Source organism: Sinohyriopsis cumingii, unplaced genomic scaffold, assembly GCF_028554795.1.
Source record: "Sinohyriopsis cumingii isolate HCF-2022 unplaced genomic scaffold, ASM2855479v2 utg000229l, whole genome shotgun sequence".
Classification (NCBI taxonomy): domain Eukaryota; kingdom Metazoa; phylum Mollusca; class Bivalvia; order Unionida; family Unionidae; genus Sinohyriopsis; species Sinohyriopsis cumingii.
The window spans coordinates 8,390,795-8,411,225 of NW_028315879.1; the positions used below are offsets into that span (position 1 = coordinate 8,390,795).

Consider the following 20,431-nt stretch of genomic DNA (forward strand, 5'->3'; position numbering starts at 1 on the left):
TAGTCTTTAATTTTTCTTAACTAAAACCTTTACTGTTTGTCATCCTTGTTTTGTTTTGTGCAAGCAGTGTTGATGGTGACCAAATTAATAAGGATTGGTGCCACAGTTTCAAATGGTCACTAGTACTTTCAATAGTTCGGCTAAGAAAGTTTGAAGACATGTTTCACATATGCATCCAAGCAATTAAGATCACTTGCACCACAAACAGTCATATAAAGTGAGGTGATTATTAGATTGACAAAACACTTTAGAAGTTTAATCTCACTGATTTGATAAGTTTTTACAATATCATTTTAACCATCTGTTACAGACTTGCTTTCACTAACTGCTGTTTTAATGTGTTCTTGAAAAATCAAGTAGAATGACTTTTCCTGCCAGTTGATGGTGATGTTAAACGTGACGAGCATCTGAATTCCTCTTTGCTGAGTCTGGATAATAATTTCTATATTTTCTGTTCCCACTTTACAAATTCACTATGTAGGCTTTAATATTTGTTTGTAAAGAAGTTTAAGCTCAATGAAACATAAATGTAGTTAGGGTGGATATAGTAAGGTTTTGTCTCTCCTGTCTCTTTTTTGAAAGTGAGATGTTTGGCTTTTATATCTGAAATCTTCCAGTTCCATGCTTATCATGACATGTTAATCTTGGTTGGAAGAGATATCATATCCTTCTGCTGTTGAATCTCACTGAAGTAACATCTCTATGTATTCCTTCAGAGTGTATGTTTGCAAGATATTGAAAAAATGAGAAAATGTTAATCAGTCTTTTTCAACAATAGAAGAATTGTACAAGAACATTAAAAGAATGATTAAAACTCTATTTATATTTGACATACCGGTAACCTCGAATTTGGCGGGGTTAAAAATGAACCCTTATTTGAGTTGGAGGAACAACATAACCACGCAGAGTTGGATCCTGGTCCAAAAGTAGGAATACTGGTTTGGTTTCACATATATAGTCCTGATGCTGTATATTTTTTTTATTTACAGTTTAAAAAGTCATTGTAAGATTTTCCTCAATTTATAATTTAAGGAATTTTGCTTGATCTTTTTTTGCTTTTTTTCAGCAGCCATATTTCAATCAGTCAAGCATGCGGCCATCAGGCTACCAGATGAGTCAACCTCAACCAAGCCAGGGGTTATACACCCAACAGCAAATCATGTTCTTGCCGCCACCTCAGTTCAGCTCTAGTGCACCACAAGTCATCATGCCAATGGTATGAGAACCTCTAGGCTGTATAACACAATGTGAAATGGACTTGGAGATGAGGTGTGTGTGTGTGTGTGTGATTTGGATTTTATCATAGCTTTAAAAAAAATTCAGTCATATCACTACAATGTCTGCAGTGTGGCAGTTTATAGTGATGTCTAGTACTGGGGTATCATGCCACAGGCATGTAGCATCATGTCCCACCAAGTCACTCCATCCTGACACCAGCTGAACCAGTCCTGACACAAACTCTTAATGCTGAGTGCCAGCGAGGCAGCTGTTAATAACAGTTTTATAAGTCTTTAGTATGACTCAGTCGGGCTTTGAACCCATGACCTCCTGCATCCAAGGTCCCGGCTGTACATTTTCCGAGGTTTCCTAGGAAACCTTGGACAAATGTTCCTAGGAAAAACCTCAGAGTATTGGTTACTGTCCGAGGTAAAAGTCCACTGACAAAAACTTTTTGATACCTGAGGTCCAAGGTTTTTATACTTAGATGTCCGAGCTTGTCCTAGGATGTAGTGTCTTAGGTTTTCTAGGACACCCACTAGCATAAAGAACCAGCAGATCAACAATTTATATCATGAAGCAAATGATTACATTAATATATTTTAAATTTTGTTCATCACAAATGAAATTTTCAAAAACTATCCAGAATGCCCATTATGTTTTTCAAAATGCTAAATTTTACATTTTAGTTTGAAATATTCATCCATTTACATACTTACTAACCCCCGAGAGGTATAATTACTTATTGCTATTATAAATGGCAAAAAAAGTGTAAGCTATATATTAAATGCCAGAATTACAGCTCAGAGTGCTGTATATCATAACTCTCATATTCTTTTAAAGTTTGTAATGCAGTGTTGATTTGTCCTTTCTCCTGATTAGACATGTTTTTAAGTTTGAAAGGATCCATTTGCTGTAATACGTCATATAACATCCACAACTCAAACTGTAAAGTGTTTCTCTGACTCTCTTTTCTTTAAAAATATAGACTGGTTTTCAAACTGACTAGCTCATGAATAAAATGAATCAGTGCTTAAGGCAAAGTTCAGTTAGGAAGTAAGCCATGTTTTCTTGGAAATGGGTTGTATACAGTTGCTAATAGCTAATAAGGAAGGTGCTCTTGTGCTATTATTATGCAGCAGTCACCTTTTGAAGAATATTCTCAATTTTTTACAGTGGAATTGAAGAGATGATAATAAAAATGACAAAATTTTTTTATTGCTTTATGTTAAGTTTATTTTTTAATTTAGCAAAAAAGTGTAATCCATAAGAGTCTAGCAGTAAACATAATTTGCTGGAAAAAAGCATAATGGTTGGCATCTATGCATTTTAATCCCGGTTTCTTGAAGGCTTCAGTACTTTGCTGATTTTATTGTTAATCATTGCATCCTTTACATATGGCCATTTCTTTTGGATCAATTCTGTAAATAAAATAATAAATATATATAATGTGATGAATTGATAAAACAATTAGTACACATATAACATTATTGTAACTGCTGTAGCCTTTAATTTATAAATCATGTTCGGAATCTTTTAGTTTTGAATTTAATTTTTTTAAAAAGAAAACAAGGTATTAACCCTTAAAACACTATTTTTAAAAAGTCTACTTTTGGCATTTGGGAAAATCATTTGAAATTGTTGATAAAAACTATACTCAAGATTATATTCTGTACCTGGCTAAATGCCTTACAAGTTCATCTCAAAATTACAAATACTTACCATAAATAACCTGGAGTTTTGTTTGATCCTCTATAGCTGGCCTAGCAAGTGATGTTCTGTTTGCTGCAGATCCTGTCAAACTCCTTCCATTGATTTCCTCCACAGTATACAATTTTCGGAAAAGGAGTTTGGCTACTTTCCCAAAGTCATCTGCAGCCTCAACATAGCTCCAGAGTTGATCCTAAAATAGTAGCTTAACTTAACAGAAATGGAAATTTTTCAACCAAAAAATACTTCATATGTTATAAATATATACATATTTTTTAAGTCTTGGGGATATTCATACTTCATGAAATTTAGATGCACCTTTGTAACACTGTGGTTATGCAAGATGTTACGATATGGTGTCTTAACCAACAATTATTTGGTATATACACACATTTTTTTTAGCAGTCCATTTTCTTCGAGCTTTCTCATGCTGCATTCCAAATATCATCTCATTACTTTTTTCCTTAAATATTGAAACAGTTAATTACTCAAAACCTGTAAACAAAATTCATACTAAAATGCATACTTTCAATCATTTTTAATGATTGCAAAATAGATCTAGATCAAAATAACAGTAGCTCTATAATTAAAAAAAATTGCTTATTAAAATGCACTTTCTTTTTCACCCACGTTAGGATGGTAGACAATATATGAAAGCCAATAAAAGTACGTCTTTTTCTAATTTAGTGTAATACAATAAAACAGAAATGAACTTAACCCCAATCTTTCCAATGATCCCTTCCATTATTCCAAAACTCGGCAACTTCGCTGACACCAAATCCCCGATTTTGTATTCTTCTATTGCTTTTCTTGGCTCAACAATATTTTGAAGGCTGAATACATTTCCGGTAATCGGATTGTCATTTTTCCATATGAATAACTCAAACAACTTCATGGCAAATCTACTTTTCAACGCAAATTATAACTCGTATGCTTTGAATGGATTGCTTTCAAATTTATATGAAGGCGCGAATGAGATTTATGATTCGATGAATCGGCTGCTGCGATTGGATAGTTCCAGGCCCTGCAACCAATCGAAGACTGTGAAAGAAATATTTCCAGGAACTTTCCACAACTTCGGTAAGATTTTCTATTAATATTTTAAAAATTTAAAACCAGTAAGTAGATAAGAACCTGCTATGAGTATTAAGTGGGGTCCTTATAATAATCTCAATATTAATAATTTAAAATAAAATTATCTCCCAGCTTCCGATCATTGCAGACCGGAAGTGCCATATCACGAGCACGTAAGCAAAGGAGACCTATAACAGAGTACAGACATTTTACGTGTTTTAAAATATATTTACCACAATGCAGTGTTTTGGCGAACTCTACTAACGTAACTACAAATGAGGAAATAAATTAGAAAATCATGTAAGTAAATAAGTAAAGTTGATAAATATGAACTTTACTCCAAACTAGGGGATTAGAAAAAAACTTGATTAGTTAAACTTAAAGTATGTTATTGCTTTTGAACTTCATCCAAGAAACCCGATATTGATAGTGACACAAATTAGTTTTCTCAAACCATCCATTTCTGGGAGCATTCATCATTTCTACTGTCATATTCTAGCTTTCAGACTCAAAATATTTTTGGACCATTATAAGATACTGCAGTGATATAAATATCATTTGATCATGGTTTTAACTGAAAGACACACACACACACACACACACATATTATAGTGTGTGTGTGATAGTCAGAACACAGGATCAAGTGTTTGGTGCATTCTTCCCAAATCATTTTGAAAGGGATTAAATTTCACTGTAGCTGTGCACATTATCAGCTGTCATATAAGAAATGACTATTAAAAATGGTGTCATGCCAATTCCATGCAATTTTATGTATTTTTCATTATTTTTCTTAAAACTAATGTGTCACATAAACAGTGACATACCCTAATTTATTATCTATTTCCACTAGTATTTTCAATTATCCCTGATGTAACTAACATACAAATGCAAATTGTCAGATAAATAACATATGTACTTTTAAGCATCGAAGACTTTACTTTAGATTCAGTTGCTAGAAAATATATTTTTACAATCGTCCAGTGTGGTTACAGGGCATTGGAATTGGGACCACTGTGTTATACTAACATAACTGTTAGTGAAGTGATTAAAAGTCTATGAATGGGTAGAATTTATCAAACTTTGGGATTCCAGCATGAGTGTACGATTTGGTTCTGTATCTGATATTGTTATCTCAATGTAAATTGTAAATAAGATGTGAAAGCAAAATCTGTATTCATGTTTGGCTCCATATTGCCTGATCTGAGATGGTGAACTCTTATTTCTAAAATAAATCGATTGTCAATAATTCATATTTATTTTTTAATTCAAATTGTAGACTCATTAGTTTTTGGGATGACAAACATCATTCATTTTAATAAACTGTAAAAAAAAAAATTCTGAATAAATATTCAGAAATCTCTAAGTACACAGTTAAAACACACCAAGTCCATGTCCGAGCTGAAAAATTTCAAAGTCCACACTTCTGAGCTATGTCCGAGATAAAAAATGACTAAGTTCTTATTTCCTAGGTTTTTCCGAGCTAAAAATATGCTATGTTCTCGTGTCCAAGGTTTTGTCCAAGGTATTTCCTAGGTGTCTTTATAATGTACGAGATCATGTCCAAGGTTGTTTATAAAATCTCGGACAAAATATCAGCAAAACCTTGGACGTCCAAGGTTTTTTGGTAACATTTTCAAGTAAACCTCGGAAAATGTACAGCCGGGGTGGATGCTCTAACCATTAGGCCACTGGACCGGTCAAATGATGTAATATTGAAGTATATTAAGATATCCCGTTGAACACAAAGCATTGAACACGTGCATTTTAGGGTGACAATTATTGCTAGATTTGGCATCACACATGTCTACAAGATGTGTGTTGGACCATTTTCTACTGATACTAATGAAACTGTTTTTTGTGTGTCTCGAGATTATGACAGTATATTGTTGTCCAGCCGTTAGACAGTTGCTTGTTATTATTTCTGACTTCAAACTGGACATGTGCATTCGTTATGGTCATAAATAGAGGTGGTGTGATACAAATGATGAATGAAGTAGCATTTTTCTTCAAAGAACTGCATGAAATAGTGATAAATAGAGTTTGAAAAATGCAACTACTAGCTTGTCTGGATTTATTAGATAGGGGAAAGACATAGTATGAATAAAGCAATTAGACTGAGTTATACAATAGTATGGGTTAATTTAGTATGATACAACCCCACCCATCCACCATCATACGTATCAGAATTGACATATAATGTCGGACAGCTATCATGTAATGTGCCAGCAGATCTTAATATCAGACCTGCCAACCAATATAATTTTGCCATAAGTCTTACAAATATTACCCTTAAAATACAGACTTAGGAATAAAAGCAAATAATACAGAAAAATGATTGTTGCTGAAAAACCCGGATACTTGGTTTATCCGTGTTTGATTTGGATCTGGGTTTCGTATTAGAATTAGTGGAATTAGTGAGGGAACCAGACTAACTTTACAGCAGTACCTCAGACACTTTAAACTGCATGTTTTGTCATGCAAAGCGTCTGCATGATCAAACTGTTGATTATATACTTTTAAAAAATGGTATCTAGTAAGTGATGCATGTTGAAGACGAAAAGGAAAATAAGCCTCTTAAAAAGTCCTAATAATCAGCACAGAAGAATAAATATTATTTTTCAGATTCCTGTGAATAAAAGCAGAAAGGACACAGTTAGGTCTATTGGACATCATGTGTCAATTTGAGTCTGTCTCCTGGCGGGTGAAATGATTGTTGATGCCATGCAGAGTAGAAAAAAAATAATCCAAAAATTACTTCAAGTTGAGAGATAGCAACAAGCCATTGACCTGCATAGGCTTTGGAACTGAAATTTGTGGAATTGTACTGGTGGTAAATAAGGTCTACATGTACTTTACAAACCTTTCAGTTGAACATAATGTTTTCCTGTCACTGCATGTTTCAAATACTGAACTTTTTAATATGTTTTCCAGCTTTACAGTAGCATTTTATGATATTTTATTATACCTTACTGAAAACTGGTCAAACTTACGGGAAAAAAATAAACTGCCTTTCTGATATGGTCTCATCAGGGTTGTCAGGTCTGTAATGTACATTGTTTTGTTCTGTTGATGAAGTTGAAAATGATCTACGCAGACTCTAATGATAGTAATGCCATATCTTAATATGATATTCAGCCATATGTTGATTCTTGATTCCTTATTTATACTCTCAAACAACAGGTCTACACTGATTGTTTGTTGAAGATTCTTTATTTCAGTTTTCCTTTCATGTTACAGCAAATTCAATATTCAGCGTTGTCTAAAAATGTAAGGATGGACATACAAGTGATTGACTGTTTGGTGGAAAGGCAGCCTGTTTACAGTTTTGTACTGACAAGAAAAAAAAATCAAAATAAATAAAGAAGTAAATAAAAATATGAGCTAAGAAAAGAGAATATGGATCTTCTTTTTCATATTTTAAAATCAAGTAAAGAAAGGGATACAGTATAACATTCATGCTTGATCCACTTTTGCTTTTGTTACTTTTTTATTCACTGTTGAGATGCAAACAATATGACAAAGTTGGTCCACACCCCTTTTTTCAGATTAGTAGCTATTTTTTTCAACTTTAAAGCTGCCAAATTTTACTAATACCTTCATACAACACTGATGAAACTTGATTTTAATTTGGTGGTCCATTTTGGTCCTAATGAAAATTGCACCCCTTGAACAGCTAATGTTGGACAATTTTCTGATTGCTACCCATGAATGGATGATCATATTTGCATTGGGTTTCACTAAAGAACTCTTTATGACCTGTAGATGGTCCTGTATAGCAATAATGCCAATATGTCATCCAACATCACCGCTGTAGTGGTCATGTTATCTGCTACACATGTACTATTGACCAATCCGGTGTTATAAGTGGTTAGATCATCCGCCTTGGATGTGAGAGGTTGCAGGTTCAAACCCCAGCTGAGTCGTAGCAAAGACTTACAAAGATGGTACTAACAGATACTTAGCTTGGCTCTCAGCATTAAGCAGTTAGTGTTAGGACTGATCGTCCTGGTGTCGGGATAATGTGACAGGTGGGAAATAATGCTACATGTCTGCGGAATAATACTCTGGTGCTAGACATCGCTATAAACTGCCACACTGCAGATATTGAAGCAATATGACTGGAAAATTGTTAAAGCTACATTAAAAATCCAAATCACACACACTGCTACTAATATTGTATTGATGGTCAGATTTACATGGCATTTTCAAAATGACCTATTATGGCATTTTTTATTTTAAAAAGTACAAAAATTAAAAATAACATGGTCGACATGGTGTCCATCTTAAAAATCTTGATATTGCTTCTTGACCAGAAGAGAAAGTTCATTATATACTTTATAACTTACTTTATAACTTACCTCGTTGAGTTGAGGTAAGCTATTACAGTACCCATAGAGCTGGCATTAGCATGGACACAGATATAAGCATATACATACATTCACCCTCACTGAATCTCAACCATTCTTTCTTTCTAGGTCCTAGGCAAAAGTTTAGAGTTGGTTTCCATTGTTTCTATCTCTTGGGTAGGGGGCTAACTAGGAACATTTATTTACAATAGTTGTATATTCTCGTTTATGTTTGTATGTTTACATCAGAGATTTTTACATGCTGTATGAATACTGTTATAGTTTGAATCATGAAACATGATGAGGGGATGCATCCTTATGAGTGCTGCTACATCCATATCAGAAGAGTGAGTCACTGTGACATATTTTATGCCTCACTGAATTTCAAAAATGTTTCTTTAAAGTTTATATCTTAAGTTCTGTTCATGCTGGATTACAAGCTAGATGATTGATTTCTGTTAGACTCTTACAGGCCATTGTGAGCTACATTTGACAATTTATTGGCCTAGGTTAAGATTTTACATTTATTTAATAAGCAGTTGATCTTTAGTACCCTGTATGCATACTGTTATGCAAAGATTCATGAAAGTTTATGAGGGGATGTATCTTTACAGGAAGTACATCCACATCACAAATGTACATGAATGATTTGGGTTCTATCTTGAGCATTATATAAATCTGTAGTGCCTCATTCTTACAACTAAAGGTCATTGTGATCTGCATTTCACATTTTACATGTTTTGAATTTAGCAATGACCACATTTTTTTTTTTTTTCGTCTCCTGCATAATATACCTGGAATCATTTCACCTGGTGACAGGATGCATATAGAAGAGCACAACTCCCTCATTTCATTAGTAAATCATTAGGGCCATATTTTGTTTCACTGAGTTACCAGTAAATTTTGCATTTTATATTCATGCTAGATGTGTGAAATTGATGATGATGTGCACCTCTTACTACCGCACCCTTACAACAAAAGAGTCTCATTGTGACCTAAACTTCTAGCTTGCTTCCTGTGGGTCTATGGTTCTTCCTCCACTAAACATATTGGCCGCCATGTATACCCCATCATGTGCTGAAAAATGACATCAGACCCCACAAGAAGTAATCAAACTATCATGACCCATTTGTAGTTTACTAGCTTTGAATAGTTCTATGCATTTTATGCATTTAGCTCATATCCATGAGGTTGTTATATGCATAGTTGCATACTATCCTATCTAGAATCATGAAACTTGACAAGTTCTACATCCCTGTTGCAAAAGATAGACTCGATGACCTGTATTTTCATAATTCAGTGACTGTCACAATTTTGTTCAATACTATTATATTCTGGTCATAAAATGTTGATAATTAGATGCATGTTGGTTACAGTATCACTTAAAACCAACGGTCACTGTGACCTAGATTGTATGCGTACCTGGTCGTTCCGTACCCAAGTTGTTTCGTACCCAGTGGAAATTGGTCGTTTCGTACCCAAGCTGCTGGTCGTTTCGTACCCAAGATGCTTGTCGTTTCACACCAATTAATTTACAAGTGTACAAGTATTTTCATATTTACAGCTCCCTTTTCCTAACTTAAACAAAGCATATCCAATCAAAAAATTTACCAAACACAGATAATTACAGTAATTGTATTGTTTTCACTGTATAATAGCATCTATGTACAAAACGGAATTAAAAAAAAATATTCACATTGCCAGTAAGAAGAAAAAAAAAACGTTGGCCAGGTTTAAATAACTGAATAAGTCCATTATTTTTGTATAGTTCCAATTAACAATTACTTGTCATATTTCTTGGTATTATTTAGTAATGACTAACGTGTCTGATAAATTACAAATGGTTATCCCCTCAAAACAACTATACATTTTGCCATCTTTTGATAATGGGGCTGAATGCAGATACAATAGTGTCGTTTGTGTAAGTTTCTCTTCTCCAAGACCCAATACTGGTGCTAATTTCAATTTTTGTCGCCTGCTTTTAAAGGTGTTGAACGTGGTATATTATACGGGCAACCAAGCCATTTTGGGGGGGAGGCGGGAGACAGCCGATCGCATTGGCGTACTTGTGCACATTTTTGCTCACTTTTGTTATCCTCCACATAAATAAGAGAGATAGAGAGAGAGAGATTTAATTTGGCACTGCATTTTACATATATTTACTTTGTTGTTTTAAAACAGATTTAATTATTTAAATAATCGAAGATATGTATGCATGCTTTGATTGAGCCAGTATTGAAATGTATTCAATACAGCACCCTATGTAATACGGCATATATTTTTCCCAGATTAGAACAGCAAAAATTACCATCCAAAGAATGACTGAAGGAGATGTCTCAGTAAGACGAAAGAATAGCTCGAAAAGGTTTCTCAAATAACAAAAGACTAACAACATTATTCCGAAATGTACATTCTAGAGTTTATTACATGCATACATGAAGAAAATACAATTACAATATGCATGGTATAATAATGCAATTAAATTGCCTTGTCATTCAGTTGTCGGGGCATATATACTGCTGCAACGTTTCAGTAATTTTGAGGAGGAGATGACACCGTCCTGATACTCTTCCCACACCGAGAATATTCTCGCCTGCATTTGTTGATATTTTTTTTTCTGGTATCTTCTTAGCTTTTTTTCTGATACCAGTTGAATCTGTGTTACAACTGAAGTGGCTTCGACATATAAAAGACTGACTAGCACATAGAATGGAAGATTGGCTTTGAAGATTGGCTTTGCCGGCTTTCGCATTGATCCTACGATGCCAACCCTCTATATCGTTGTTGGTTCGTACAGATTTTCGAAACACAGACCATGAGTTGACCGGGAATGTGATGTTCTTAATCCAGGTTGACTCTACATAGTCAACCCAACTGTATAACAAGGGAATCATCTTGGACTGATCCTTAAGACGGGCAAAGGCAGGGGCAATATGTTCTGCAGGAAAAAATGGTAACGCCATCACCTGAAAAAGAGACACATAATGAAAGCAATTTATTAATAAGATAACACATTATAATGACAAATATATCATTTAAAAAACACACTAGCGAATTTATTCGAGTGTCGGTATTATTTCTTACCTTCCTGCAAAACTGATGAACCCTCTTTTCTTGAATGTAGGTTGTTCTCAACCCCAATTCTTGAAGTTTTCAGCACATAGCTTGCCCCAGGTGAAATGCACAGCCGTGGATAGGCACTCCTGGATACACACACCAGAAAGCTAGCCAGATACCTAAATAATTAAAAATTGAATGTGATGATGATGAAGAAGTCTGTGCGTGTGTTAATTGATATACATAAATAATTGTTTGCAACTATTTTTAAATTTAAAGGTGCAATGAAATAATACCGAAAGCTAACATGAAAAGAGGGTATACAAATGTATAAATTGGCTACAGCTAGCCAGAATCTTGAAAATAGTTCATCGGTAAAAATAAAAAAATATTTAGTTGGCTAGTAATTGACCTTACGCCAGAAGGTAGATCGCTCTGCCTACCGAACACATGACTTGACAACGTCTTAACCTCCGACAAACATTCTGTGAAAATGGCGTGCGTGATAACATTAAAAGATATACCAGACGATATTGGTGAGCATTATTTGCCATATGAAACAACATTGAGACAGAGACAGAAAGTGAGAGCATTTATCCATTGCTTGCACTTCTCTAAGTTACGTTGGTATGCGGAGAACTTGCCCCCACGTATCTGGAGAATTCGCCCCAGAGTGGTTGGAGAAGTCATCCAAAAACTTTTCACCCAAATAACCTTTTTGTAACACAATTAAGTCATCTTTTACGTGATATATATATATATATATATATATATATATATATATATATATATATATATATATATATACGCGATCACAAAAGAGATATTAACTAAATTAAAGCAATATCATAGTAATAGTTATAAGGACGAAATTAAGTCTGTATATAATCTAATGAATGACGACAGTATAGTGATTAAAAAGGATGATAAGTCAAACACTATTATTATTGTGAATCAAGATGATTATGTTAAGGAAGTTGAACGTCAATTAGAAATTAAATAAAAAATTTCAACATGCATTAATGAGATCGCTAAAAATAATAATTCTGTATGTGAGGAATTTGATACTTTCCCTCTTAACATACGTACACCTCAAAAATAATAATTCTCTATATGAGGAATTTGATACTTTCCCTCTTAACATACATACACCTCAATTCTACATATTACCCAATTTACCTTTAAATTTTCCAGGACGACCCATTATATTAGGTTGTAATTCATATACTAAAAACCTATCCAAATTTATTGATAGTGTTTTACAACCTTTAATGAAATCACTTCCTTCATACATTAAAGATACAACTACTTTCATTAAAAAGTCGAAGTCTATTCCATATCTATCTGATAATTTCAATCCTGGTATCATTAGATGTAACATCACTATATACCAACATTCCGCATGCAGATGGTATTGAAGCATGAAAATATTTTCTTGATAACATTCCTAATAATAGCACACTATCAGAAAGTGACCATCCTTTGGCACTAATTCATTTATAACTCTATCCATAATCGTAGCAGCTGATGTATATTTATGCTGCTTCGCTACACTCTTCACCTATGGAATATATTATAGAATATGTGAGCGTTACAAATAAATAAATAAATAAATAAATAAACAATGAGCGTATAGTGGAACATTATCTTTTAATGATGTGTATATCAAATATTACTTACACGTATGTTGATGTTCTTATTAGAACAATGAACATTGACAGGTGCAGGGTAATGAGCGATTGTGCATTTTGAAATTACCAAGATTTTGTCAACATGCAACTAACCTCCGATAACACCTTAACCTTCGCGACAATCCCTGGATCGATGCTATGTACATGCCGGTGTAGTCCTGTCTCGTAACAATCACCACGTTGTATTATGGTGGCTGGGCATCGCATCTTTTTAGAGCAGACAGAGCACCACCAGTATGTTACGCCTGCCCTTTTACGCTAGAAGAAAGATTTTTAAACATTCAAATTTGCGAATATCAATGCTACCACCGCCAACACCTCTACAAATATGACCAATAACGATGATGACATTATGGCAATTACCAATATTACTACTAACCTTGATAGTGTATGAATATCCATCAGCCTCCACAAGTTTTGGACGCGACATGTTGAAACCAGTAAGAGCGATCTGAAAGTCTGGGTGACGTACATGGTTTAGTCTGAGCTGTAATGTCGGTTCCTGTATGGACCTGTATAAAAAGATTAAAATTCGATTTCGTGAATAAAGAATATTTCAATTGAGCATGTGGTGCTTTTTGGATACTGTGCTATTCAGTGTCTTATATATTATGATTTTCTCCAGAACACTAGTTAGCTAATCATAATATGTAATCTTATTAATTTCTCAACTACATACCATTTTAATTGTATTGTATTGAATGGAAATTTACATCACAACATAATAAAATTCTCAAAGATTATAAAATAATAAACCCACTCTTCTTCTTGATTTTCCGTGACTTTGAAGGAGGCGTCTATGTTAAAGGTGCGTGTCACTTCTGTATTTTGGGACACTGTCCAGGTATGAGAACTAACATCTGGTGGCAATCTGGAAAAAATAACATTTCAGTGGTTACCTAACGTGAAAATGCTGCACATTTATTATGTATTTGTTTCTTACATTTAGATCAGTTAAATTAAGATGAAATAGAAGGATATGTATCTTACTGGACTGAAGAGTTGTCGATCGGCATGTCAGAATCATTGACACTCTTAATGACATCAGTATTCATTGCCTCGTCTATAAGATCACCATATATAGGGTCGTGAACATCATGTCTTTCAGCAGCAGTCAGATGTGTACTCTCTGCTATTGGCAAAATGTTCGACATATTTTTGAGGCTGTCATCTTTCATAATCAGTGGTGGAGGAAGTCGGGAACAGTCCTTGCAATGCCACTGACTCAGCGTCTCATCACCATGACATAACTGCCGATACAGTGTCTGTGATATTCCTTTGAAGAAAAGAAACAACATCAACATAATAGTAGCTACAGCAGTAAGATTAATATTATTTTAACAACCACCAGCAGTATTTTTACCACTGTTACTACTACTACTATTAACATTACCGCTCCAGTGTCCTAGTGGTTAGAGTGTTTGCCTCGGATGCGGGAGTTCGGTGGTTTGAACTCCATCCGAGTCTTACCAAAGACTTATAAAAATGGTACTAAGAGATACCTTGCTAGGCGCTCAGCATTAACAGGTTAACAGGTTAGTGTTGCGACTGGTAGGCTTGGTGTCAGGATAATGTGACTGGGTGGGACATGATGCTACATATCTGCGGCATTATGCCCCAGTGCTCTACATCACTATAAGCTGCCACACTGCAGACATCGTAGCGATAGGAATGCAAAATTGTGAAAGCTACGTTAAAGTGTCCAAATCACACACACACACACACACACACACACACACACACACACACTATTAATAATAATAATATACATACCTGTCTCACAGTTACGATGCTGCCACTTTTGGCAAGTGTTACATTGTAAAGCATGTTGTCATGGTCTTACTCTGGAAACAAACTACACAGTTGTCCATTTCTTGCTTGTATTTGCCTGTGTGTGTTGATGTCTGACTATTTCTTATAATACTTTTTTATAAACCATCTCAACTATTTATATCTGTATCGCATTATAAAAGTTGGCTTCATTTACTTAATATGAATAGATAGAAAAACATTAAAATAAACTGAGATAGAAATCAAACGTACATTGTACAATACCTGACAACAAAACAATTAGGAGTGGAACATATGTCAATTGTAATGTAACCAACAAAGGAGAGTAAGAGCAGGGACATTTAGTAACAATGTATGCGTCCATGAGAACAAATGAATGAATTTGATAATTGATTCTTTTTGGCTTAATGATAAATTGAATTCATTGTATATAACTCCAAGTTTGCCATATGCTCTTTATACTAAAGTATAAGTGCCTGAGCAAACCAATTTTAAATTCCGAAGATAAAGTTAATCCCCAGTAAACAAGTGAGGTAAATATAGTATTATTGTTAAAGAATTATTGACAGGGAATTTAGTAAAAATTCTGAATCTAAATACTGCTGAAAATTATAGACCTATTGAAATTATTTCAAAATAAAACAAAAAAATAATCAAACATGTGAAATTGAATTAAGCTTGAAAGCTTAAACTTACTAGATATCCGTGGATTTTAGCATTTGATAACATTTCAATTATGATTCCCGTTAAAGTATACAAAGTCATATTATTATTATTATTATTATTATCTATATGTATATCTATCACAAAGGAAAAAAGCAACATAGAAAATACGCATGAAATATCTTTTTATGCTATTTGTAGTTACATTTGAAATGACTATATCACTGGGTACGAAACGACCAGCACCTTGGGTACAAAACGACTCATTTGGGTATGAAACGACCAGCACCATGGGTATGAAACGACCATTGTTTTGGGTACGAAATGACTCATTTGGGTACGAAATGACTTGGGTACAGAAAGACCATGAGCCGATTGTATGTATCACTATCATTGACTTAGATTGTATGTATCACTATCATGGGTGAAGTATATGTGTTTACAATATCATATATTCATCTATGGTAGACATATATATATCCTAGCCTACCGTGAAGGCTTTTTCTGACAAGTGGAAGTGAAAAGGAATGTTTATTCAGTGATACATTTCATATTGATGACAATGCATGTACCATGTATACAGATACAGTATATCCAGAAATTCTAATGGCTGTTTTCAGAATTTTTTTCTGAAAACTAACAGGACCATATAATTATAAATTCAGTATAATACATTCAAAATTGGCAACAAATGAATTATTGATAATATTCATTACTAATTGTTAAATGAACCATAAATGTGTCATTTTCAATTCCAGATTTGCTTGTTGCTTTCGTGTTATATAACCCTTCCATGGTTATACTGGAGTGCTGTTTTGTCATTGATCTTAAAGTTTGCGATCAGTGAATAAGTAAATAAAAACACTGACCTTCAAGATATACATGTCTCTTGTTCTTTGGGCTATATTAAAATACATTTAATATCCAGTTGACTGTGGGAAATGATTGATAAACAGACACCATGTAGCAGAGGTAGGATTTTAAAACTTGGAGTCCAGGACTCCCATTTTGGTAATAATAGAAGTCCCACCAACAGAAGTTGCAGTCCCTTCCCCAAAAACTATAAATTGGAAAAACTATTGGTTGCCATTGAGTTTAATTTCTACATTCTTTATAACATCGACATAGCTCTTGTTTGTCCATAAGAGTGAGACTGAATTTTGTCAATCCAGGTAAGGACTTATTTCAAACACTAAGCTAGGCATCACACTTTCTTACACTTAGCTACTGTTCCATCTGAACTATCAATTCTAGCAAGTTTAGCACTCTTCTGAATCTCATTACAATCTTTGTAAGTTTGCCGTTCAGCTCCAAAATCCAAAATACTTATCCAAATTTGCGAATGCCATTTTGTCTAAGTCTCAACATGTCTCGATTCCGAGGTCACATGCACTGCTTATTCCGCTACATTCGGAAAAGAACATGATAATGAAAGCTAAAATTGTTTATTTGATGTACTCATATAAATGACCACATGTACATCTCAAGGTCTTTCTGCCTCTGAGTTCAGTCACTGTAAATATCAGTACATTTTCCCACCTGGCCACCAGTCAAAGCCTTTGAACATGCTGCCCAACTATTTCATCATGTTATTGTATTGAACTCTTACAATTGCAACATGTACATCAAGGGGTCTTTCAGCTACTGAATTCTGTCATTGTAAATATCAGCACAACTAATTAATCAACACATTTTCCCACAAAGCAGGTGGCTGAAGCAGGACTGACAAGTTTTTGAATTTTGCCTCACACCTATTACATATGTACGGAGGACTCCTGCCTCAGTGATTTTCTGCGTCCCAGATAAAACAATTGGCATCCAAATACGTGTGATTAAGCATTTCCGAGACCCCTGCACCATGTAGATTCAAGGGTTTGGATTGGGAGTTGCTCTGAAATATTTTTTACGATGGTATATACTAGTGCTGTTCCGATTAATTGAGTTACTCGGGCATCACTCATTCAGTCAGTTTGATTGATTATTTGAGTACAACTTTTCATGATCGTGTTTCTTTATGGTGCCGATAAATTTATTACATTATTATTACTATTGAGTTGGAATAACCCCAAAATATATAAATTTAATAATACAGTTATAGAAGTGATAGTATAGACTATGCTAAATTAAAATATAATTTAGCTGTGATTTAAGCAACCATCTTTAACAATGCCTATTTTGGGTTCCAGGGGAAAGAAGATGGCAAATAAAGATGGTCTAAATCTGACTAAAGTGATTTGAAAGTTGTACAACTAAAAACACACGTTCATTGGTTAGTAAAAGACACGTGTACATGATCTCAAATGAGAACATTTTTGTTTTGATTTTATGACCATGGCAAATCTTGCCATATTATTTATTAAAAAAAAGCATCCATAGATATTGTTTTGTATTATAATATAGGCCTATAGGGTCAATCACACCGCATTTATTAACAATTTTACAAAACGTTCTGTGTCAAAATAAACCAGAAAAAATAAAGTAAAGGGGATGTTTTGACATGTTTAATGTTATTTGTAGTTTTAGATGAGATTCAGATAAATTGCATAAATTCATTACGGTGCCAGCATTTAGTGTTTTTTATGAGAGGTTTTCAGCCTAGCAGGCAGTCTAATAAATGAAAAGCGGTCTCAGCTCAAACCATAAACTTGGACGTGATGGTTTTTCTCCATAAGAATATGAAATCGTCCAGTCTCGCTCTCAATGTTGATTGAATGACTCAGTTGTACCTAAATATATTACCTTAGTCAACATGTTGAATAATAGTCATTTCAGAAAATTCTAGAATTTCTAGTCATAAAAGACTACTGTTAATGTTAAGTTCATAATCTAATTATAACAATGTTAGGTAGTTCTAGTCATGTATCACTATCTAGTCTTTACATCATTTATGTGACAAATCATTGTACCCCTTCACCTGTTCTTAAGTTCTTGCTATAAACAAATCAACACGATTTTGATAATTTGCTTTTATTAACCTGCTCCTGTATTAAATAAATGAGCATTTTTTGATAATTTCTTTGTATTTAAAACCCCAATGCAAAAGGTGGTATAAGCAAAAAGTGGTATAGGCAAACTCATATGAATAATTGTAAAGCTTGAAAGATATTGGTCCTCAAAACCAGATAATATCGATGTTCAGTTACAATATGAGCCACATAATTTCTCCCTTGATCTGAAAAACCATGTCAGTGAATTTATCCAATGTTGATTGGTGACATCCATGAATGAGCCAATTACAGTCTAAAGTAGCGACACAAGAGTAGATTATGTCCCTGTTGCAAACACATGAAGTTAACACCACACTATGTGGGACTGTCTTCAGCCAAAGTTCACGCTTCTGTGTTTATTTCAGCACCCCAGTTGATCACCAATATTCATATGAGTCTTATTTTTGTCTAATGCATGCTTTTTCTTCTAAGATCCGATTAAAAAAAGTGGGTCTTTATTTGCTCTCCATTCAGTGTGTGCCACGTGCGAATGTTGTTATTGGATTAGTCACTTGCAGGATTTGTTAATGTATCACATGACTTCATTTGGAGCACTCTGGATAAAGATTGGAATTACAAGCAACTTCGTTGACTGGATTAATTGGTGGCACCTCTTAATTCTAAACTGATTATCTGAGCGTCGTTTAAACCTGGCATACTGATTATTTCAAAGAATGATTTGTCAGAGAGCTTGCTTAACTTCCTTCCTTCCAGACTTTAATTAGACTGGAAGAATTGTGAAATTTGTAATAAAAGGTGGCATTGGCGCTTTAAAATATATAACAAACAACAATCCTAAATGGGGCCCCGAGTGGCCGAGTGGTCTAAAGCGCTCACTGTTACGGATCACTGCCATCTCACCTCTGTCTGCGTGAGTTCGAGTCTCAGGCTCGGCTAACGTTGGTACGTGAGAAAGCCTGCCAGTAGCTTCTCGTGGGTCGGTGGTTCTTCCCGGGGTTTTCCAGGGTTCTTCCTCCACCAATTATTCTGGCCGCCATGTATAGCCTATCTTGTGCTGAAAAATGGCGTTAAACCCTACAACAACAACAACAATCCTAAATAACTAACTTTATTATATACCAGTTAGACCATAGCTAAAATTGGTGCATTACTTTGGTCGTTTCTGTCATGCAGCAGCCATATTTAATCAGTCTGTTGGTGTATCTGATGAATGATCGTTAAATTTCAACTGATTCCCAACACTAGATTTACTTGTTCTTATATTGGGAACTTCATGTAAATGTTGCACAATGAATGTAAATCAGCTTCAAAAATGGATGTTACATCCATGGCACTCATTCTGCCACTTATGCCATACAACAGAAACTTATTAGAGATAATTGTAGAAATGCATCTGTAACTACCTGTGATTGGGAGAGTAGCGCCAGAATTTTTGATGAAATGGACAAACAACATGAATAAGAAAGTACCTGTCAACCTCAGACTGTTTAAACAGTTCGTGTCATTCCAGTGAGAAGTAATAAATTGTGTACAACAAAGTTTTAAAGTCAGCATCTGTCAGTTCCGAAAGCAACCAGAAAACAACAACTGTCCAATGTTTATACATCACATTTTGACTATGTAACCATAGATTCGGTCTTTTGGTTCTTGACAAATACGGTAATTATATGATCTGTCTCTTGCAAGACATCATTGGACATTATCAGGCGACAAATTAGTTAACAGATTGTTTACACTGTTATTGATTTGGAAAAGATATCGACTGTATTTCAGAATAAGGGTACATCCATGTTTGGAATTGAGTCATGTTTATGGATTCATTTTTTAAAACAGTGTTTCGCAAATAATTTGGACATTTTCCAGAAATCAAATGGCGAAGCAGAAGTAGAAATTTAAGTTAGCCTGTGTTTGTAAAGTAAAGAAACAAATAGGT

At 34.3% G+C, this 20,431-nt stretch overlaps 2 protein-coding genes across 6 annotated transcripts in view; one reads left to right on the top strand and one right to left on the bottom strand.

Moving 5' to 3' along the window:
* LOC149774518 (uncharacterized) overlaps window positions 1–20,431 on the top strand; it is a 643,609-nt gene that overhangs the window by 406,632 nt on the left and 216,546 nt on the right. The gene's annotated exons all lie outside the window — the stretch shown is intronic.
* On the bottom strand, window positions 2,487–9,059 carry LOC149774523 (uncharacterized). Its single transcript, XM_089945283.1, has 3 exons — window positions 8,961–9,059; window positions 2,941–3,121; window positions 2,487–2,639 (listed from the first exon to the last, which is right to left on the bottom strand). Exons 1-3 carry the CDS (start codon window positions 9,057–9,059, stop codon window positions 2,548–2,550), a joined length of 372 nt encoding a protein of 123 aa, XP_089801409.1. The 3' UTR covers window positions 2,487–2,547.

Excerpts from the sequence above, each read along its gene's own strand:
- LOC149774523 (XM_089945283.1), bottom strand. The coding sequence starts at position 9,059 with ATGACCTTTAGTTGTAAGAATGAGGCACTACAGATTTATATAATGCTC. Across the intron at positions 3,122-8,960 it reads GTGATGTGGATGTACTTCCT|GATCAACTCTGGAGCTATGT; the intron begins GTAAAGATACAT and ends CTACTATTTTAG. Across the intron at positions 2,640-2,940 it reads AAAACTCCAGGTTATTTATG|AATTGATCCAAAAGAAATGG; the intron begins GTAAGTATTTGT and ends TTTTATTTACAG.